At 38.3% G+C, this 18,093-nt stretch overlaps 1 protein-coding gene across 1 annotated transcript in view; it reads right to left on the bottom strand.

Moving 5' to 3' along the window:
* DNAH12 (dynein axonemal heavy chain 12) overlaps positions 1-18,093 on the bottom strand; it is a 238,068-nt gene that overhangs the window by 112,124 nt on the left and 107,851 nt on the right. Inside the window, exons 23-29 of the mRNA XM_082344611.1 lie at positions 17,664-17,783; positions 17,196-17,352; positions 16,792-16,964; positions 12,524-12,676; positions 12,032-12,271; positions 11,449-11,694; positions 11,002-11,121 (exon numbers count right to left, since the gene is read on the bottom strand). Of these exons, the coding sequence (XP_082200737.1) occupies positions 11,002-11,121; positions 11,449-11,694; positions 12,032-12,271; positions 12,524-12,676; positions 16,792-16,964; positions 17,196-17,352; positions 17,664-17,783 (1,209 nt within the window). The remainder of the gene's footprint in view (positions 1-11,001; positions 11,122-11,448; positions 11,695-12,031; positions 12,272-12,523; positions 12,677-16,791; positions 16,965-17,195; positions 17,353-17,663; positions 17,784-18,093) is intronic.

The raw sequence follows: 18,093 nt of genomic DNA, 5'->3' as shown, positions 1-18,093 counted from the left end.
AACAAAATCACAGTTGACCTAGATGTTATAATTAGCAGACAAAACATTAAAATAACTTTTGGGACTTCCCTGGTGGTCCAATGGTTAAGACCCTGTGCTCCCAATACAGGGGGCACGGGTTCGATCCCTGGTCAGGGAACTAGATCCTGCATGCCTCAACTAAAGGAGCCCACATGCTGCAACAAAGATCCCGCACACGGCAATGAAGATCCCGTGTGCCACAACTAAGACCTGGCACAGGCAAATAAATAAATAAATATTTATAAATAAATAAATAACTTGTATAAATGTATAAAAGAAAATGGACAATATGACAAAAAATAGATGAAAAATGAAGAATTTAAGCAAAGATATGGGATCTCTTAATAAAACCAAATTGGATACACTAAAACTGAAAAAAATAAAATATGTGAAATTAAGAATTCATTGGGGAGCTGGAGTCAAGATGGCAGTGTGGGAAGACGTGGAGTTAGCTTCTCCCCACAAATAGGGCGCCTTCCCTCAGCTGGTGGGGGACTCCAACGCCCAAGGAGATGGGAGGAACCCCAAAGTGAACCAGTAGGACGTAGGGGGACTGACAGGGGAGGAGAAGTGGAAGCCAGACAGGATTGGCACCCCTGAGGCAGGGAAGATCAGGAGAGGCAGGTGGGAGGGACTCTCCGGGAAGAGCAGGACAGGAGTAGAGGGTGATCGCTTGGCCCACTCGGGCTGGGGAGCCTGCTGAGCTCCCAAGAGGGTACCCCCCCTCCAAAGCCCTGCATGGGTCCTGGGAGCATAGGAGGGAGGTCAGGGAGATCAGGAGAGGCAGGTAGGAGGGGCCCTCCCACACTGGAGGAGCAGGAGAGGAGAGGAGGGTGTTTGCCCTGCCCAATCGAGCCCAGGAAGCCTGCTGGGCTCCCAGGTGAGGTCCCCTGTCCTCTGAGACCAGGGGTGGGGGGCATGCCTGGGCGCCTTCTGTTTCTTGAACCTAAGCCCCAGCCCCCACAGCCCCAGGGCCTTTTCCAGCCCTGTGGGTACTAAGCATAGGCCCCACCCACCACCCAAACCTTGCCCTTGCTTAGGCCCCACCCTCCACAGCCAAGGCCTTCCCTTCTCCCCCTTTTTTTTTTCTTTTCCCTCCTCCTCTTTTTTACTATTGTGCTCTTGATGTACCTTCCGGTTGTTGATTCATCTATATTTTCATTTTTATATTCTTTCTAACATATCTGTTAAGTTTCCTAGTCTAATTTTATTTTTTACTTTGTTATTGTTCTCTTTTTTTTTGCCACCTCACATGGCTTGCAGGATCTTGGGTCATGAGCTGGGGATTGCACGGAAGCTCCTGCAGTAGAAGCTCCAAGTCTGAACCACTGGACTAACAGAGAACCTCAGACCCCAGGTAATATTCATCAGAGTGAGGTCTCACAGAGTTCCTCATCTCAGCACCAAGATCCAGCTCTACCCAATAGCCTACAAACTCCAGTGCTGGAAGCCTCAGGCCAAACAACCAGTAAGACAGGAACACAATCCCACTCATTAAAAAAAAAAAAAAAAAAAAAGAGAAGGCAAAAAAATATGTCACAGATGAAGGAGCAAGGTAAAAACCTATAAGACCAAAAAAATGAAGAGGAAATAGGAGGCAATCTACCTGAAAAAGAATTCAGAGTAATGATAGTAAAGATGATCCAGAATCTTGGAAATAGAATGGAGGCACGGATTGAGAAAATACAAGAAATGTCTAAAAAAGATCTAGAAGAACTGAAGAACAAACAAACACAGATGAACAACACAATAACTGAAATGAAAAATACACTAGAAGGAATCAATAACAGAATAACTGAGGCAGAAGAACAGATAAGTGACCTGGGAGACAAAATAGTGGAAATAACTGCTGAGGAGCAGAATAAAGAAAAAAGAATGAAGAGAATTGAAGACAATCTCAGAGACTTCTGGGACAACACTAAACACACAAACATTCGAATTATAGGGGTCCCAGAAGAAGAAGAGAAAAAGAAAGGGTCTGAGAAAATATTTGAAGAGATTATAGTCGAAAACTTCCCTAACATGGGAAAGGAAAGAGTCACCCAAGCCCAAGAAGCACAGAGAATCCTATACAGGATAAACCCTACGGAAAACACACCAAGACACATATTAATCAAACTAACAAAAATTAAATTCAAAGAAAAAATATTAAAAGCAGCAAGGGAAAAACAAAAAAATAACATACAAAGGAATCCTCATAAGGTTATCAGCTGATTTTTCAGTGGAAACTCTGCAGGCCAGAAGGGAGTGGCAGGATATACTTAAAGTGATGAAAGAGAAAAACCTATAACCAAGATTACTCTACCCAGCAAGGATCTCATTCAGATTCGATGGAGAAGTCAAAAGCTTTTCAGACAAGCAAAAGATAAGAGAATTCAGCACCACCAAACCAGCTTTACAGCAAAGGCTAAAGAAACTTCTTTAGGCGGGAAACACAAGAGAAGAAAAAGACCCACAAAAACAAACCCAAAACAATTAAGAAAATGGTAATAGGAACATACATATCAATAATAACCTTGAATGTAAATGGATTAAATGCCCCAAACAAAAGACACAGACTGGCTGAATGGATACAAAAACAAACCTATATATATGCTGTCTACAAGAGACCCACTTCAGACCTAGGGACACATACATACTGAAAGTGAAGGGATGGAAAAAGATATTCCATGCAAATGGAAATGAAAAGAAAGCTGGAGTAGCAATACTCATATCAGGTAAAACAGACTTTAAAATAAAGACTGTTACAAGTGATAAAGAGGGACACTACATAATGATCAAAGATTTATCCAAGAAGAAGATATAACAATATATTTATGCACCCAACATAGGAGCACCTCAATACATAAGGCAAATGCTAACAACCATGAAAGGACAAATCGATAGTAATACAATAAGAGTAGGTGACTTTAACACCCCACTCACCCCAATGGACAGATCATCCAAACAGAAAATAAATAAGGTAACACAAGCTTTAAATGACACAATAGACCAGATAGATCTAATTTATATTTATAGAACATTCCACCTAAAATTGGCAGAAGACACTTTCTTCTCAAGTACAAACGGAACATTCTCCAGGACAGATCACATCTTAGGTTACAAATCAAGCCTCAGAAAATTTAAGAAAATTGAAATTGTATCAAGCATCTTTTCTGACCACAACGCTATGAGATTGGAAATCAATTACAGGAAAAAAAACTGTAAAAAACACAAATACATGGAGGCTAATCAGTGCGCTACTAAATAACCAAGAGATCACGGAAGAAATCAAAGAGGAAATCAAAAAATAGCTAGAGACAAATGACAACAAAAACACGACGACCCAAAATCTATGGGATGCAGCAAAAGCAGTTCTAAGAGGGAAGTTTATAGCAATTCAATCTCATTTCAAGAAACAAGAAAAATCTCAAATAAACAATTTAACCCTACACTTAAAACAACTAGAGAAAGAAGAAAAAAGAAAACCCAAAGTCAGTAGAAGGAAAGACATCTTAAAGATCAGAGCATAAATAAATGAAATAGAAAAGAAGAAAACAATAGCAAACATCAATAAAACTAAAAGCTGGTTCTTTGAGAAGATAAACAAAATTGATAAACCCTTAGCCAGACTCATTAAGAAAAAAAGGGAAAGGATGCAAATCAATAAAATTAAAAATGAAAAGGGAGAAATCACAATTGACACTGCAGAAATACAAAGGATTATAAAAGACTACTACAAACAACTATATGCCAATAAAATGGACAACCACGAAGAAATGGACAAACTCTTGGAAAGGTACAATTTTCCAAGACTGAACCAGGAAGAATTAGAAAATATAAACAGACCTATCACAAGTAATGAAATTGAAACCATAATTAAAAATCTTACAACAAACAAAAGTCCAGGACCAGTTGTTTTCACAGGTGAATTCTATCAAATATTTAGAGAAGAGCTAACACCGGTCCTTCTCAAACTCTTCCAAAAAATTGCAGAGAGAGAAACACTCCCAAATTCATTCTACGAAGCCACCATCACCCTGATACCAAAACCAGAAAAAGATACCACAAAAAAAAGAAAATTATAGACCAATATCACTGATGAACATAGATGCAAAAATCCTGAACAAAATACTATCAAACAGAATCCAACATCACATTAAAAGGATCATACACCATGATCAAGTGGGATTTATCCCAGGGATGCAAGGATTTTTCAATATATGCAAATCAGTCAATGTGATACACCACATTAACAAATTAAGGAATAAAGCTATATGATCATCTCAATAGATGCAGAAAAAGCTTCTGACAAAATTCAACACCCATTTATGATAAAAACTCTCCAGAAAATGGGCATAGAGGGAACCAACCTCAACATAATAAACGCCATATACGACAAACCCACAGTGAGCATCATACTCAATGGTGAAAAACTGAAAGCATTTCCTCTAAGATCAGGAACTAGACAAGGATGTCCACTCTCGCCACTCTTATTCAACATAGTTTTGGAAGTTCTAGCCACAGCAATCAGAGAAGAAAAAGAAACAAAAGGAATACAAATTGGAAAAGAAGAAGTAAAACTGTCACTGTTTGATGATGACATGATACTATACATAGATAATCCTAAAGATGCCACCAGAAAACTACTACAACTAATCAATGAATTTGGTAAGGTTGCAGGATACAAAATTAATGCACAGAAATCTCTGGCATTCCTATACACCAACAACGAAAAACCAGAAAGAGAAATTAAGGAAACACTCCCATTGACCATTGCAACAAAAAAGAATAAAATACCTAGGAATAAACCTGCCTAAGGAGGCAAAAGACCTGTACTCGGAAAACTATAAAACACTGATGAAAGAAATCAAAGATGACATAAACAGATGGAGAAATATACCATGTTCTTGGATTGGAAGAATCAATATTGTGAAAATGACTATACTACCCAAAGTAATCTACAGATTCAACGCAATCCCTATCAAACTACCAATGGCATTCTTCACAGAATTAGAACAAAAAATTTTACATCTCGTATGGAAGCACAAAAGACCCCAATAGCCAAAGCAATCTTGAGAAAGAAAAATGGAGCTGGAGGAATCAGTCTCCCCAACTTCAAACTATACCACAAAGCTACCGTAATCAAGACAGTATAGTACTGGCACAAAAACAGAAATATAGGTCAATGGTACAAGATAGAATGCCCAGAGATAAACCCACGCACAGATGGGCACCTAATTTACGACAAAGGAGGCAAGAACATACAATGGAGAAAAGACAGCCTCTTCGATAAGTGGTGCTGGGAAAACTGGACAGCTACATGTAAAAGAATGAAATTAGAACACTCCCTAACACCGTACACAAAAATAAACTCCAAATGGATTAAAGACTTAAATGTAAGACCAGACACTATAAAACTCTTAGAGGAAAACATAGGAAAAACACTTTTTGACATAAACCACAGCAAGATCTTTTTGACCCACCTCCTAGAGTAACAGAAATAAAAACAAAAATAAACAAATGGGACTTAAAAGCTTTTGCACAGCAAAGGAAACCATAAATAAGATCAAAAGACAACCCTCAGACTGGGAGAAAATACTTGCAAATGAAACAACAAAGGATTAATGTCCAAAATATACAAACAGCTCATGGAGCTCAATATCAATAAAACAAACAATCCACCTAAAAATTGGGCAGAAGACCTAAATAGACATTTCACCAAGGAAGACATACAGATGGCCAAGAGGCACATGAAAAGATGCTCAACATCACTAATTATCAGAGAAATGCAAATCAAAACTACAATGAGGTATCACCTCATGCTGGTCAGAATGGCCATTGTCAAAAAATCTAGAAACAATAAATGCTGGAAAGGGTGTGGGAAAAGGGAACCCTCTTGCACTGTTGGTGGGAATGTAAATTGATACAACCACAATGGAAAACAGTATGGAGGTTCCACAAAAAACTAAAAATAGAACTACCATATGACCCAGCAATCCCACTACTGGGCATATACCCTGAGAAAACCATAATTCAAAAAGAATTATGTGCTGAAGTGAATATACCACAATGTTCACTGCAGCACTTTTTACAATAGCCAGGACATGGAACCAATCTAAATGTCCATTGACAGATGAATGGATAAATAAGATGTGGCACATATATACAATGGAATATTACTCAGCCATAACAATAAACGAAATTGAGTTATTTGTAGTGAGGTGGATGGACCTAGAGTCTGTCATACAGAGTGAAGTCAGAAAGTAAAAAACAAATACCGTATGCTAACGCATATATATGGAAGCTAAAAAAAAAAAAACGGTACTGATGAACCTAGATGTAGGGTAGGAATGAAGAGGTAGACATAGAGAATGGACTTGAGGACATGGGGTGGGAGGGGGAAGCTGGGGTGAAATGAGAGTAGCATAGACATATATACACTACCAAATGTAAAATAGTTGTCTGGTGGGAAGCAGCAGCATAGCACAGGGAGATCAGCTCGGTGCTTTGAGGTAACCTAGAGGAGTGGGATAGGGAGGATGGGAGGGAGGCTCAAGAGGGAGGGGATATGGGGACATGTGTATGCATATGGCTGATTCGCTTTGTTGTGCAACAGAAACTAACACAGTATTGTGAAGCAATTATACTCCAATACAGATCTATTTAAATAAATAAATAATTCATTGGATAGGGACTTCCCTGGTGGTCCAATGGTTAAGATTCTGTGCTTCCATTGCAGGGGGAGAGGGTTCGATCCATTGTCAGGGAACTAAGATCCCACATGCCCTATGGTGCAGTACTCGTCCCCCCCCCCCCCCCCAAAAAAGAAAAGAATTCATTGGATAGGTTTATCAGCAGAATGAACAAAGCCAAGGAAAGGATCATTAATCTTAAAGACAGGTCAATAAAATTATCCAAACTAAAGTACAGATAATAAAAATCAAAAAACAAAAACAGAGCATAAGAGATGTGAGATGACATAAAATGTTCTAACATTCATGTAACTGGAGCCCCAGAAGGACAGGGGAGAGAAAATAGGGTAGAAGAAATATTTTAAAAGATAATTACTGAGAATTTTCTGGAGAAAGATAGCAATACACAGATTCAAGAAGTGCAGCAAATCCCACGTAGGATACGTAAAAAGCAAACCACACTAGGCACATAGTCAAGCAAGGAAAGAAAGAAAATATTTCAAACAGCCAGAGGCGAAAAAACATATTACATTCAAGGAAATATACGTAAGAAAAATTCCTGACTTCTAAGCATAACAGTGAAAGCCAAGAATTAATGGAATAACATCTTTAAAATGATGGGGGGGGGGGTAGACTCCTGCCAATCTAGACTTCTATACCTAGTGAAAATATTCTTCAAAAAATGAAGTCTAAATAAAGATATTTCAAAACAAAAACTGAGAGAATTTGTTGCCAGAAGACTCAACATGTACACAATAAATACTGAAGAAAGTTCTTAAAGTTGAAGGGAAAAGATCCCAGTTTAAAGCACATATCTGCTGGAAGAAATTAAAAAACACTAGAAAGGGTAAATATAAAAGACTTTTTTTTTCGAATACTAATACCTAAAGCAAAAAATGTGGAGTTTATAACGTATATAGAAGTAAAATACGTGACAACAGTACAATGGGCAGAGATGAGTGGATAATGGAATTATACCATTTAAAATTCTTATACTGTGTCTGAAATGGTTCAGAATACAAACCTGAGGTAAACTGTCATAAATCAAGGATGTGTATTACAATCTGTGAGTGACCACTGACATAAAATTAAAAAGCCAACAGAGAAGATTAATGAAGTTAATAAACATTACCTGAAACCCAACAGAAGTCAGTAGATGAAAAACAAAGTAATACGGTACATATTAAAAAGCAAGATATTATAGTTAAGACGGGCATACCTCAGAGATATTGTGGATTTGTTTCAGATCACAGCAATAAAGTAAATATCTCAATAAAGCAAGTCACACAAATTTTTTGGTTTCCCAGTGCATATAAAAGTTATGTTTACACTATCCTGTAGTCCAGTGGTCCCCAACCTTTTTGGCACCAGGGACTGGTTTTGTGGAAGACAATTTTTCCACAGACAGGTGTGGGGTTGTGGAGGGGATAGTTCAGGCGGTAATGTGGTAATGTGAGCGCCGGGGAGAAATAAGGATTGATAGATGAAGTTTCCCTGGCTTGCTCACCTCCTGCTGTGCGGCCCAGAGGCCGTGGACCAACACCAGTCCGAGGACCAGGAGTTGGGGACCCCTGCTGAGTCTATTAAGTGTGCAATAGCATTATGTCTAAAAAACAATGCACATACCTTAATTAAAAATACTTTTTTGGGGGGCTTCCCTAGTGGCGCAGTGGTTGAGAATCTGCCTGCCAATGCAGGAGACACAGGTTTGAGTCCTGGTCTGGGAAGATCCCACATGCCGCAGATCAACTAGGCCCGTGAGCCACAACTACTGAGCCTGCGCATCTGGAGCCTGTGCTCCGCAACAAGAGAGGCCGTGACAGTGAGAGGCCCGCGCACTGCGATGAAGAGTGGCCCCCACTCGCCACAACTAGAGAAAGCCCTCACACAGAAACGAAGACCCAATGCAGCCATAAATAAATTAATTAATTAATTAAAAAAAAAAACTTTTTTGGGGCTTCCCTGGTGGTGCAGTGGTTGAGAATCTGCCTGCTAATGCAGGGGACACGGGTTCGAGCCCTGGTCTGGGAAGATCCCACATGCCGTGGAGCAGCTAAGCCCGTGCGCCACAACTACTGAGCCTGCGCGTCTGGAGCCTGTGCTCCGCAACAAGAGAGGCCATGATAGTGAGAGGCCCGCGCACCGCGATGAAGAGTGGCCCCCACTTGCCACAACTAGAGAAAGCCCTCGCACAGAAACGAAGACCCAACACAGCCAAAAATAAATATAAATAAAAATAATAAAAATTAAAAAAAAAAAGAAAGCATTTTCCTTTAAAAAAAAATACTTTTTTGCTAAAAAAATGCTAACCATCATCTGAGCCTTCAGTGAGTCACATCAGTAACATCAAAGATCACTGATCACAGATCACCATAACAGATATAATAATAATGAAGAATTTTCAAAATTTCAAGAATTACCAAAATGTGACACAAAGACAAGAAGTGAGCAAATATTGGGAAAATGGCACTGATAGACTTGCTTGACACAGGGTTGCCAAAAACCTTCAATTTGTAAAAAAACACAGCATCTGCAAAGCGCAATAAAATGAGGTATGCTTGTAGTGTTTTTTTTTTCTATGACCCTGGCTCCCGTGCAGCTCAGTTGCAGGCATACGCAGTTGCTCAGCCACACACCTCCCAGCACTGACTCCTAGTAGTGTTTTTCAAACTGGATTCTATGAATCCATGAAACTATTTGCTATATTCATAGGAGTACAAGAGTTCTCCAAGAGAATATTAAAATTTTGTATTTTCATTTTGATTTAAAAACTCATATTAGCGTATCTTGAATCATCTTGATAATCACCTGTGGTATAATACTAAAATATATAGAGTCTTTGTCCCTGGTTCCTGGCACAGAGCTCCTAAAACTCTTGGAATTTTCTGAGTGATAGTAGTGTCTTTTGTTATTCATAAAGAGTCCTTTACAATAACACCTGAGTTTATGCTAATGAGGTGACGTTGTGGGAACCTAGATAGCTTCAGGATTGGGCTGGTCACCAAAAAGACCCAGTGACTAGAGGGTTGGAACTTTCAGCCCTACCAACCTTTGGGGAAGAAGGGGCTGATGACTGAACTCTATAAAAATTCTTGAACAATGAGATTCAAGAGCTTCCGGTACAGGGAGGGTGACTCTCCCTGAAAGGGCACGGAAGCTCCACGCTGCCACCTGCCCATACCACGCTCTATACATTTCTTCCATTTGGTTGTTCCTGAGTTGTATCCTTTATGATAAACTGGTAAGCAGAAGTAAATTGTGTTCCTGAGTTCTGTGGGCTGTTCTAGCAAATTATTAAACCTGGGTGGGGAGGGGTCAGGGAAACCCCTGGTTTATAGCCCGTCAGTCAGAAGTACAGGTGGCCCAGGACTTGAGACTTCTGTATGAAGTGAGAGGCAGTCTTGTAGGACTGACACTAACTTTAGGCAGTTAGTGCCAGAATTGAATTGAATTTTTGAACACCCAGAGGGTGTCTAGAGAATCAGAGAATTAGTTGTTGGTATTGGAAAACAGCCTAGAATCACCTTATTCTGATCCTGCCATAGGACGTATAGGAGTATTTGAATTTGAAGATTAAAAAAAAAAAAAAAAGAAGGTTAACATTCACAGCAAGATGGATGGACCTAGAGATATCATACTAAGTGAAGTAAATCAGACAGAGAAAGACAAATATTATATGATAACACTCACATATGTAATCTAAAAAATAATATAAATGAATCTATACGCAAAACAGAAACAGACTCACAGACACAGAAAACAAACTTCCGGTTACCAAAGGGGAAAGTGATGGGGAAGGGATAAATTAGGAGTTTGGAATTAACAGATACAAATTCCTATACATAAAATAGATAAGCAACAAGGATTTACTGTATAACACAGGGAACTATATTCAATATCTTGTAATAACCTACAATGGAAAATAATCTGAAATGTATATATATAACTGAATCACTTTGCTGTACAAAAAAACTATAGGATGTTTTACCACTTTCAGTTTATCATCTTTTCTACCTGCGGAGGTATATAATAGTATTATAGTATACATAGTAGTAAATATTATAAATCACAAGATAGGAAATAAAATATGTATTCTCTTACAATAAACATTATCTTTGACCTGAATCTTGTTAACCCTACTATCGTATAAGGTACTAAAATTTACTCTTCCTCATTAATTAAAGTGGCCAAAATAGGGGTTTATCCTCCAAACAGAATAAGTCACTCATTTAATAAAACTTGGAAAACTATTGAGTCACCAGATGAATTTATTTGCAGAACAAGTCATTCTCACAGGTTTACTTACATGATAGTCAGCTTCAGGAAGTTTAACACCAGGAAATAAGTCACTAGTTATTCCATTAAATAAGGGTATATCATGTGATAAAAACTTTGGTTCATTTACATCTTTAATTGATCGCAGAAGCTAAAACCATCCAAAAAGTGCAAGATAAGTTAATTGCCAGTATTTGCCCTTCTCTCACCCCCACCCCACCAAAGTCAAAGTTTCTTTTACATTGTTCCATGGAATCCCCATACTAAAAAGCCAATACTACACTTATCAAACCTAAGGGTCCTTGGATTCATACAAAGTATAATGAAAAACAGAACCTCAAAACTATCATTTCAACCCCATGTAAAAAGGCTCAAAGCAAACAACTCTCTTATCTGCCTATCTATAGTTCATGATCAACCTTGCTGAAAAAGTTATCTTTCTACAGATACTTTCACAATGTGTATATTTAATACTTACAAGTATATCTTCATTTTCATTTGGAAATTTTAGTTTTAGGTTTCCAGCAGCCACTAAAACTGCTTTTACTGCTCGCATTCCATAGTCATAATGAAACTGTGATGAGAGCTGCTCTGAGCAGAGCCTGTAGGTCATTACTATCTTCACAGACAGAGGTTTTGCATTCAAAAATCCATAGGAGTAGAGGGAGATTTCTGCTATGAGGGCATAGTTTGGAACCATCATAGCCACTGTTCTAAAAAGAACCTGAAGTATATAATAAATGAAATATATTATTTACCTAAAGGAAACCATTTTTAAAGCTGAGCATAAGCACCCAAAGATAATGTATTGATATTCAAGTTTATTCCCCCAGTGCAGCACCTTTTCATTAACTTTGTAATTTTTTCAGTAGCACTTTAACAGTTTTATGTACTCTAATATTTTTTTTTAGACATCTAAAAACGTTTTTAGAGGTTTACCTTATAGCAAATGGAAAAGGTAAAAGGGAGATTACAAATACATGTGAGAAAATTATACCATTTTGAGTAGATTATGCTGTTACTTTTGATTACCAAATTTACACTCTTTAAAAAAATATTACCTTAAGATTATCCGGTAATTCAGAACGTCCTGCATAGCCAGGATTCATAGTAATAGCTACAAAACAGTTTGGATTGAGCTTAAGTTCTGTCCCTTCAAAAATAAACACTTCTAGCTTCTGTTGAATGGCTCTCTGAATGCAAAGAATCTGTTGAGCTACCACTGACAGCACTTCCAATTCAATTCGATTAAATTCATCAAAGCAAGCCCAAGCACCAGAAGAAGCCAATCCTTTAAAAAACTGAGGACAAGAAAAAAGGAGATGATTTTCGTAGGAAAGGGCATCATTTGTTAAAACAAAAATTTAACCTTTTTAAGTCAAAAGTGACAGTTAATAAAAGCCCCAAGGATAAAAACATCTTTACCCCTAAAAAAAAAAAAAAAAAAAAAGTCAAGTAATGCTTAAACCACATTCAGTGTTTTAAACGAGTTTGCTTCAGTTTATCCAGTTTGACCTAGCTGTAAATTTGTAACATTTAATATGTAACTTTACCTTTCCCATTGCTAGATAATCTAGCCCATCTGAACAGTTGAATACCACACACTGTACAGCAAGAGCTTTAGCCAAGTCCTTGGTGGTTTCAGTTTTTCCTGTGCCTGCTGGCCCTTCTGGAGCACCTCCAAGGTTTAAATAGAAGGCACCTATCTGAAAAGAAAAATAAACGTGAAAAGAAATCCATGCTTAACTGAAAACAAACAAAAAACCCTATAATAGGACAATTGCTTATAAAGTGGATTTAGTCTTATTTGTAGCTTCAGAGAGGCAGTAATACAATTACATCATTCAGTTAATTTTTAGCACTCAATTTTCTAGCTGCACAAAGAAAAAGCAGTTTAAAGGATCTAAAAAAAATGAAACTGTATCAAAGTCTCCTTATTTTCTAATACTTCATGTGTATCCCATTTGCCTTTAAAAACAAAGAGAATCCAGCCTTGAAGTGTTAACATTTAGTCAGAAAAGTTTAATTAGAAGTGCTTATGGAGGGACTTCCCTGGTGGCGCAATGGTTAAGAATCTGCCTGCCAATGAGGGGCACATGGGTTCGAGCCCTGGTCCGGGAAGATCCCACATGCCACGGAGCGACTAGACGCGTGTGCCACAACTAGAGCCCCCGGAGGGGCCACCGCAGTGAGGAGCCCGCACACCGCGGCGGGGAGTGGCCCCTGCTCGCTGCAGCTGAAGAGAGCCCGCAAGCGGCGACGAGGACCCAATGCACCCAGAGTTGAATGAATAAACCAATTAATTTAAAAAAAAGAGAAAAAGAAAGAGGGCTTCCCTGGTGGCGCAGTGGTTGAGAATCTGCCTGCCAATGCAGGGCACATGGGTTCGAGCCCTGGTGTGGGAAGATCCCACATGCCGCGGAGCGACTAGGCCCGCAAGCCACAATTACTGAGCCTGCGCGTCTGGAGCCTGTGCTCTGCAACAAGAGAGGCCGCAATAGTGAGAGGCCCGCACACCGCAATGAAGAGTGGCCCCTGCTCGCCGCAACTAGAGAAAGCCCTCGCACAGAAACGAAGACCCAACACAGCCATAAATAAATAAATAAATAAAATTAAACAAAAAAAAAGAGAGAGATCTCCTATAAAATAAAATAATATAAAATTAAAAAAAGAAGTGGTTATGGAGATGGTTGTAGAGATCAATGATGACAACCTCTACGGCTAGCTGCAAAGAGAGAAAACACCTAAAAGTGAGGGTCATAAATGGGGGCCCATCAGTGGGAAAATAAACAGATGACCTACTATATAATTTTGTCTATGATTCACCCTCGCTGTTGCATTCCACTCTTGGTATGTTCTTCATTTTCTCCATCCCCATAGCATTGTTCTGTACTTCTCTAACCAGTAGTATCAGTTTCAACCTTGTGAAACCCAGAGTAGTTATCAGTTACCCACTGATAAATGGTAAACTGTGACATACCTTCGCTGGTTGGACTCACTTTTATTGTTTTTATGAAAGCTGGCGTATCCTCCAAGCGTCCTGTAGCCTGGGCATTTGGATGTTTGCCCAAGTTGCTTTTTACATATTTGGAGTCTACTGTGTCAAATCAATCAGCTCAAGCTTCAGACGGTTAAGACCACCAACCCTCCATCTGGGCATCGGCAAGGGTCCGCTCAGTGACATTTTGATGTCAGAGGCCAAAAACTCCACCCTCAGAGCATGCTAACTAGGCTGCTTTCTGAGCTTTCCTCCCATGAAAAAGCCTATGGCTTGGGTGCATATGCGCAGAGCAACGGTTGCCTCACCTTTTTCTTGTTTTCAATTACATTTCCCCACGCTCCCCACACCTCAGCTTTATCTCATAGATATCCTGAGCCCTTCGCCTTCAGAGAGGCATATTTGAGTTGTTTTTCTATCTCCTTGCTTGGCTGCTTTGTGAATAAGCACTTTCTCTGCTGCAAACCTCAGCGTTTCAGCATTTGGCTTACTGCAGAGAGTCAGACAAATGAACCTGGTTCATTTGGTTCAGCAACACTCACATTACAGTTAACTATGTACATTTTTTCCCCTCTCAATTAGTACTTAAGTTCCTTTATTTTTTAAATAATTTTTAAAAATATTTATTTGGTTGTGCCAGGTCTTAGTTGCTGCATGTGGGCTCCTTAGTTGTGGCATGAGAACTGTTAGTTGCGGCATGCATGAGGAATCTAGTTCCCTGGCCAGGGATTGAACCCGGACCCCCTGCATTGAGAGCACAGAGTCTTAGCCACTGCACCACCAGGTAAGTCCCAGTCCTTAAGCTCCTTTAGAGTAACATCAGCAGTATCTGAATTCTTTCTGGGTCCCCACAGTGACTAGAACAATGGCTGGAAATTTTTAGATGCATACAAGTTACAGTCAACTCTCTCCATGAAGTTTGTTTCATGAAAACTGCTATGAGAGTTTGTGAAACTTAACTCCTTTTAGATAAAATAGGGTTAAAGGACCAAGACTGTACATTTGGGGAGGCAAGGGGTATATGGGAACGCTCTGTTCCTTCTGCTTAATTTTGCTGTGAACCTAAAACTGCTCTAAAAAAATTAAGTATTTAAAAAAATAATAGATAGACCTATGAAAATCTTAAATATTTTCACATTTACTAAAATAAAACAATAGAGAGAGCTCATTAAATAAAGGCAATATCAATGATATTTTACCCATCTTAAATTTATAGTAAACGCTATACTGTTAATGTCCATTAACTTGATTGCTGGAAACAGTCTTTCCCTTCTTTATAATTTCCAAAAAATGCTTACAGATGTGTTCCCTTTATTATGGATAGTAAATATAATAGGAGACTTTCAATGTTTAGTGTTGTATACAAGTGTTTAATGTGATTTTGATTATACAACTCAGTCAGCGTCCACTTTACAAATATTCACAGCTGATTTCAGTGAGGTCTGAGGACACAGAAGCTTGAGATTCATTTACTCAACAAATATTTAGGGAGTAACTTATGTACTTGTCAAACACTAGAGTAGAGAACAAGACAGATGTGGTCTGGCCTTCAGGTAGCTTCCTGAGAAAGAGGATTTGGTGAAACATTTTATCATAGATGCACTACAACCTTACTCAGATTCTTTTACTGGTCATTGCATCTGTCCTTCCAATTGCTGTCAGTCATCTACAAATAGCTCACAACTGTCCTTTTCTCCTGAGATTTGCCCTCAATTAATAGGAGCTCCCTTATCCACAAACACATGAAAGCTTACCCACACCACCCCCCCAGCCCCAGGAGTGAACCATAGCCAATGATAATAAAGGGATAGAAAAGCTAGACCCCTTTGCCTTAAAGTGAAGTACCCCTGAGATGCCATTCATGCTCAAACGCTCCCCATGAGATCACGCTAAGGCCATACATCCATCAAAACCACATCTTTGCTTAGCTTTCCTGCCTGCTTTCCTCATTTCCTTATGGGTTTTTACTGAGAGCATTCCCTAGAAAATCATTTGCCCAATAATCCCCATTTCATTTCTGCTTCCAGAAAACTCAAAGACACTTTAATTTATTTACTCAGCACAGGTGGATTGGTGTTTCTTGATGCAGCTCCTCAATTCCCAGGTAGGGTTGCCAGATTTAGCAAATAAAAATACAGGATGCCCAGTTAAATTTGAAAATCAGATAAACAATGAATACTTTGCTAGTATAAGTATGCCCCATGTAATAATTAGGACATATTTCTACTAAAAATTATTCATTGTTTATTTGAAATTCAAATTTACCTGAAAGTCCTGTATTTTATCTGACAACGCAGTTCCCAGGGTTTCACTTTGTTGTTGTTGTTGTTTTCTGTAGTCATGGCTTTATCTTCCATAGCTTCCCAACAAGCACAGCCCTCAGTACCACCTGCCTACATTTCAGTGCTCCCTCTCCTATTCAACAAAAGTAACTTGGAGTTCTAAGGCCCAAATGTGCTTCCTTCATCTTCTTGTCATCTCCCAGAACTCCACTGCAAAAACTGATACCATTTTCCGAAGCTCTGGTTTCTTCTTTAAATCTCCAGTACCTTCCTTTTTCTAATTATCCCCAACGGGAGTGACTCATGATTTTCAAACATTAGAATTCACACACTCCTGTATTCTACAAGAGCACGCAGAAGTAAATATTCACTACTATAACTTCACATAAAGGGAATTTGGGATTAGGAAGGGATAGCTGTATTCAACTATACAGATAAGAGAATAAAATGAGGATAGCCATGTTAAATTTAGACAAGAAAATATGACACCAAACCAAAAAGGAATCTTTAATGTGTGAATTAAAATAATTTAAACACATACCAATGTTCTGTAACATCTGTCAGTTAGAGGAGTAATGACAAGTCGAGGTGAGTTACCAAGGTATTCATAAGCATATTTTACGTTGCAATTAATGATACTAACTCGAGCATTGTCATATTCCCAATAATATCGAAGCTGAGCAAGCCACTGGAAATCTGTATCATGTGAGACACCTAAAAGGAATAAAGTAAAACAAGACAGATAATCCTGAAATGGAAATAATTTGAAAAATAAGAATGTTATCATCTTTACAACAGCAAATATTAAAATAATTCATGTTTTCTAACTTATGGAAAAGATCATATAAAATAAATTCTGTTGAGAGAGAAAAAGACATACAGGGTAAGTCCTTGTTTCTAAAAGCTATCTATACCTTATTTTTAAAATTAAAAAGAGTCACATACCCATATCAATCATGTCCATAACCACATCTCTAGCATGGACATCAATAGTAACCAAAGCCCCCAGAGTAATCCTGGTCTGCTTCGACAGTTTTCCTCTTACCAGCTCTACAATATCATTTAGTTGATTCTGAAGTTCCTTATAGTACTTCTTTAATCCCTACAAAATAAAAAAAGCAATTAAACTAATGTTATATAGTAGCTGAAACATGTATTTCATACATTTACTCTTTAACAATTCTGACATCATAATATAGCTCAATATAGAAATGAGTTCTCGAATAGAGTGATTTTTGTCTAAGCATAAGAAAAATTAAGAACAAGTTTTTAAATAATTGTACAATTTTAATGCTACATGTAGAAATTGGGGGGAAGGTTACCTTTGCAAATAATAGATAAGCTAACTAAAAAAACATAGCATGTAGAAAAGAAAGTTATTTAAAAAGAATGTTATTTAAGGTAATGATTTACCTCTGTCCCACTACTTATAACTTCCTGTGTCTCAGAGGTCCAGAACATTTGAGAAACACAAAGTACAACTTGGCCAGGCCACTCTCGAACCCAGTCTCTTCTTGCAGATTCTGGATAAGCCTGAGTAATTAAAATGCATTTCTAACTTTAAAAGTTTACAAAAGGGGAAAAAAGCTTAATGTTTAACAATAAAGAAGTGCAATATTTGTACATTTGTAGGCTAGAATGTAGTCATGAAAAATTTTAGATGACTATTTAAAAGACCTGAAAATTTTTTACAAATCATATTTTTGAAATATTTATTTATAAAAGAATGGAAAGATGAGCACCAATATGTTAATAATCAGTTATCTTTGGAAGGATTTGATTATTGATTCTTCTGGAAATTATTTTCCATAGGATTTTTAGGTTTCTTTGCTGTGGGGAGTTG

This window comes from Balaenoptera borealis (genome assembly GCF_965194805.1).
Source record: "Balaenoptera borealis genome assembly, chromosome: 12".
Classification (NCBI taxonomy): Eukaryota; Metazoa; Chordata; class Mammalia; order Artiodactyla; family Balaenopteridae; genus Balaenoptera; species Balaenoptera borealis.
The sequence above is the reverse complement of the archived record's forward strand: the minus strand, read 5'-3'. Positions and strand labels throughout refer to the sequence as shown.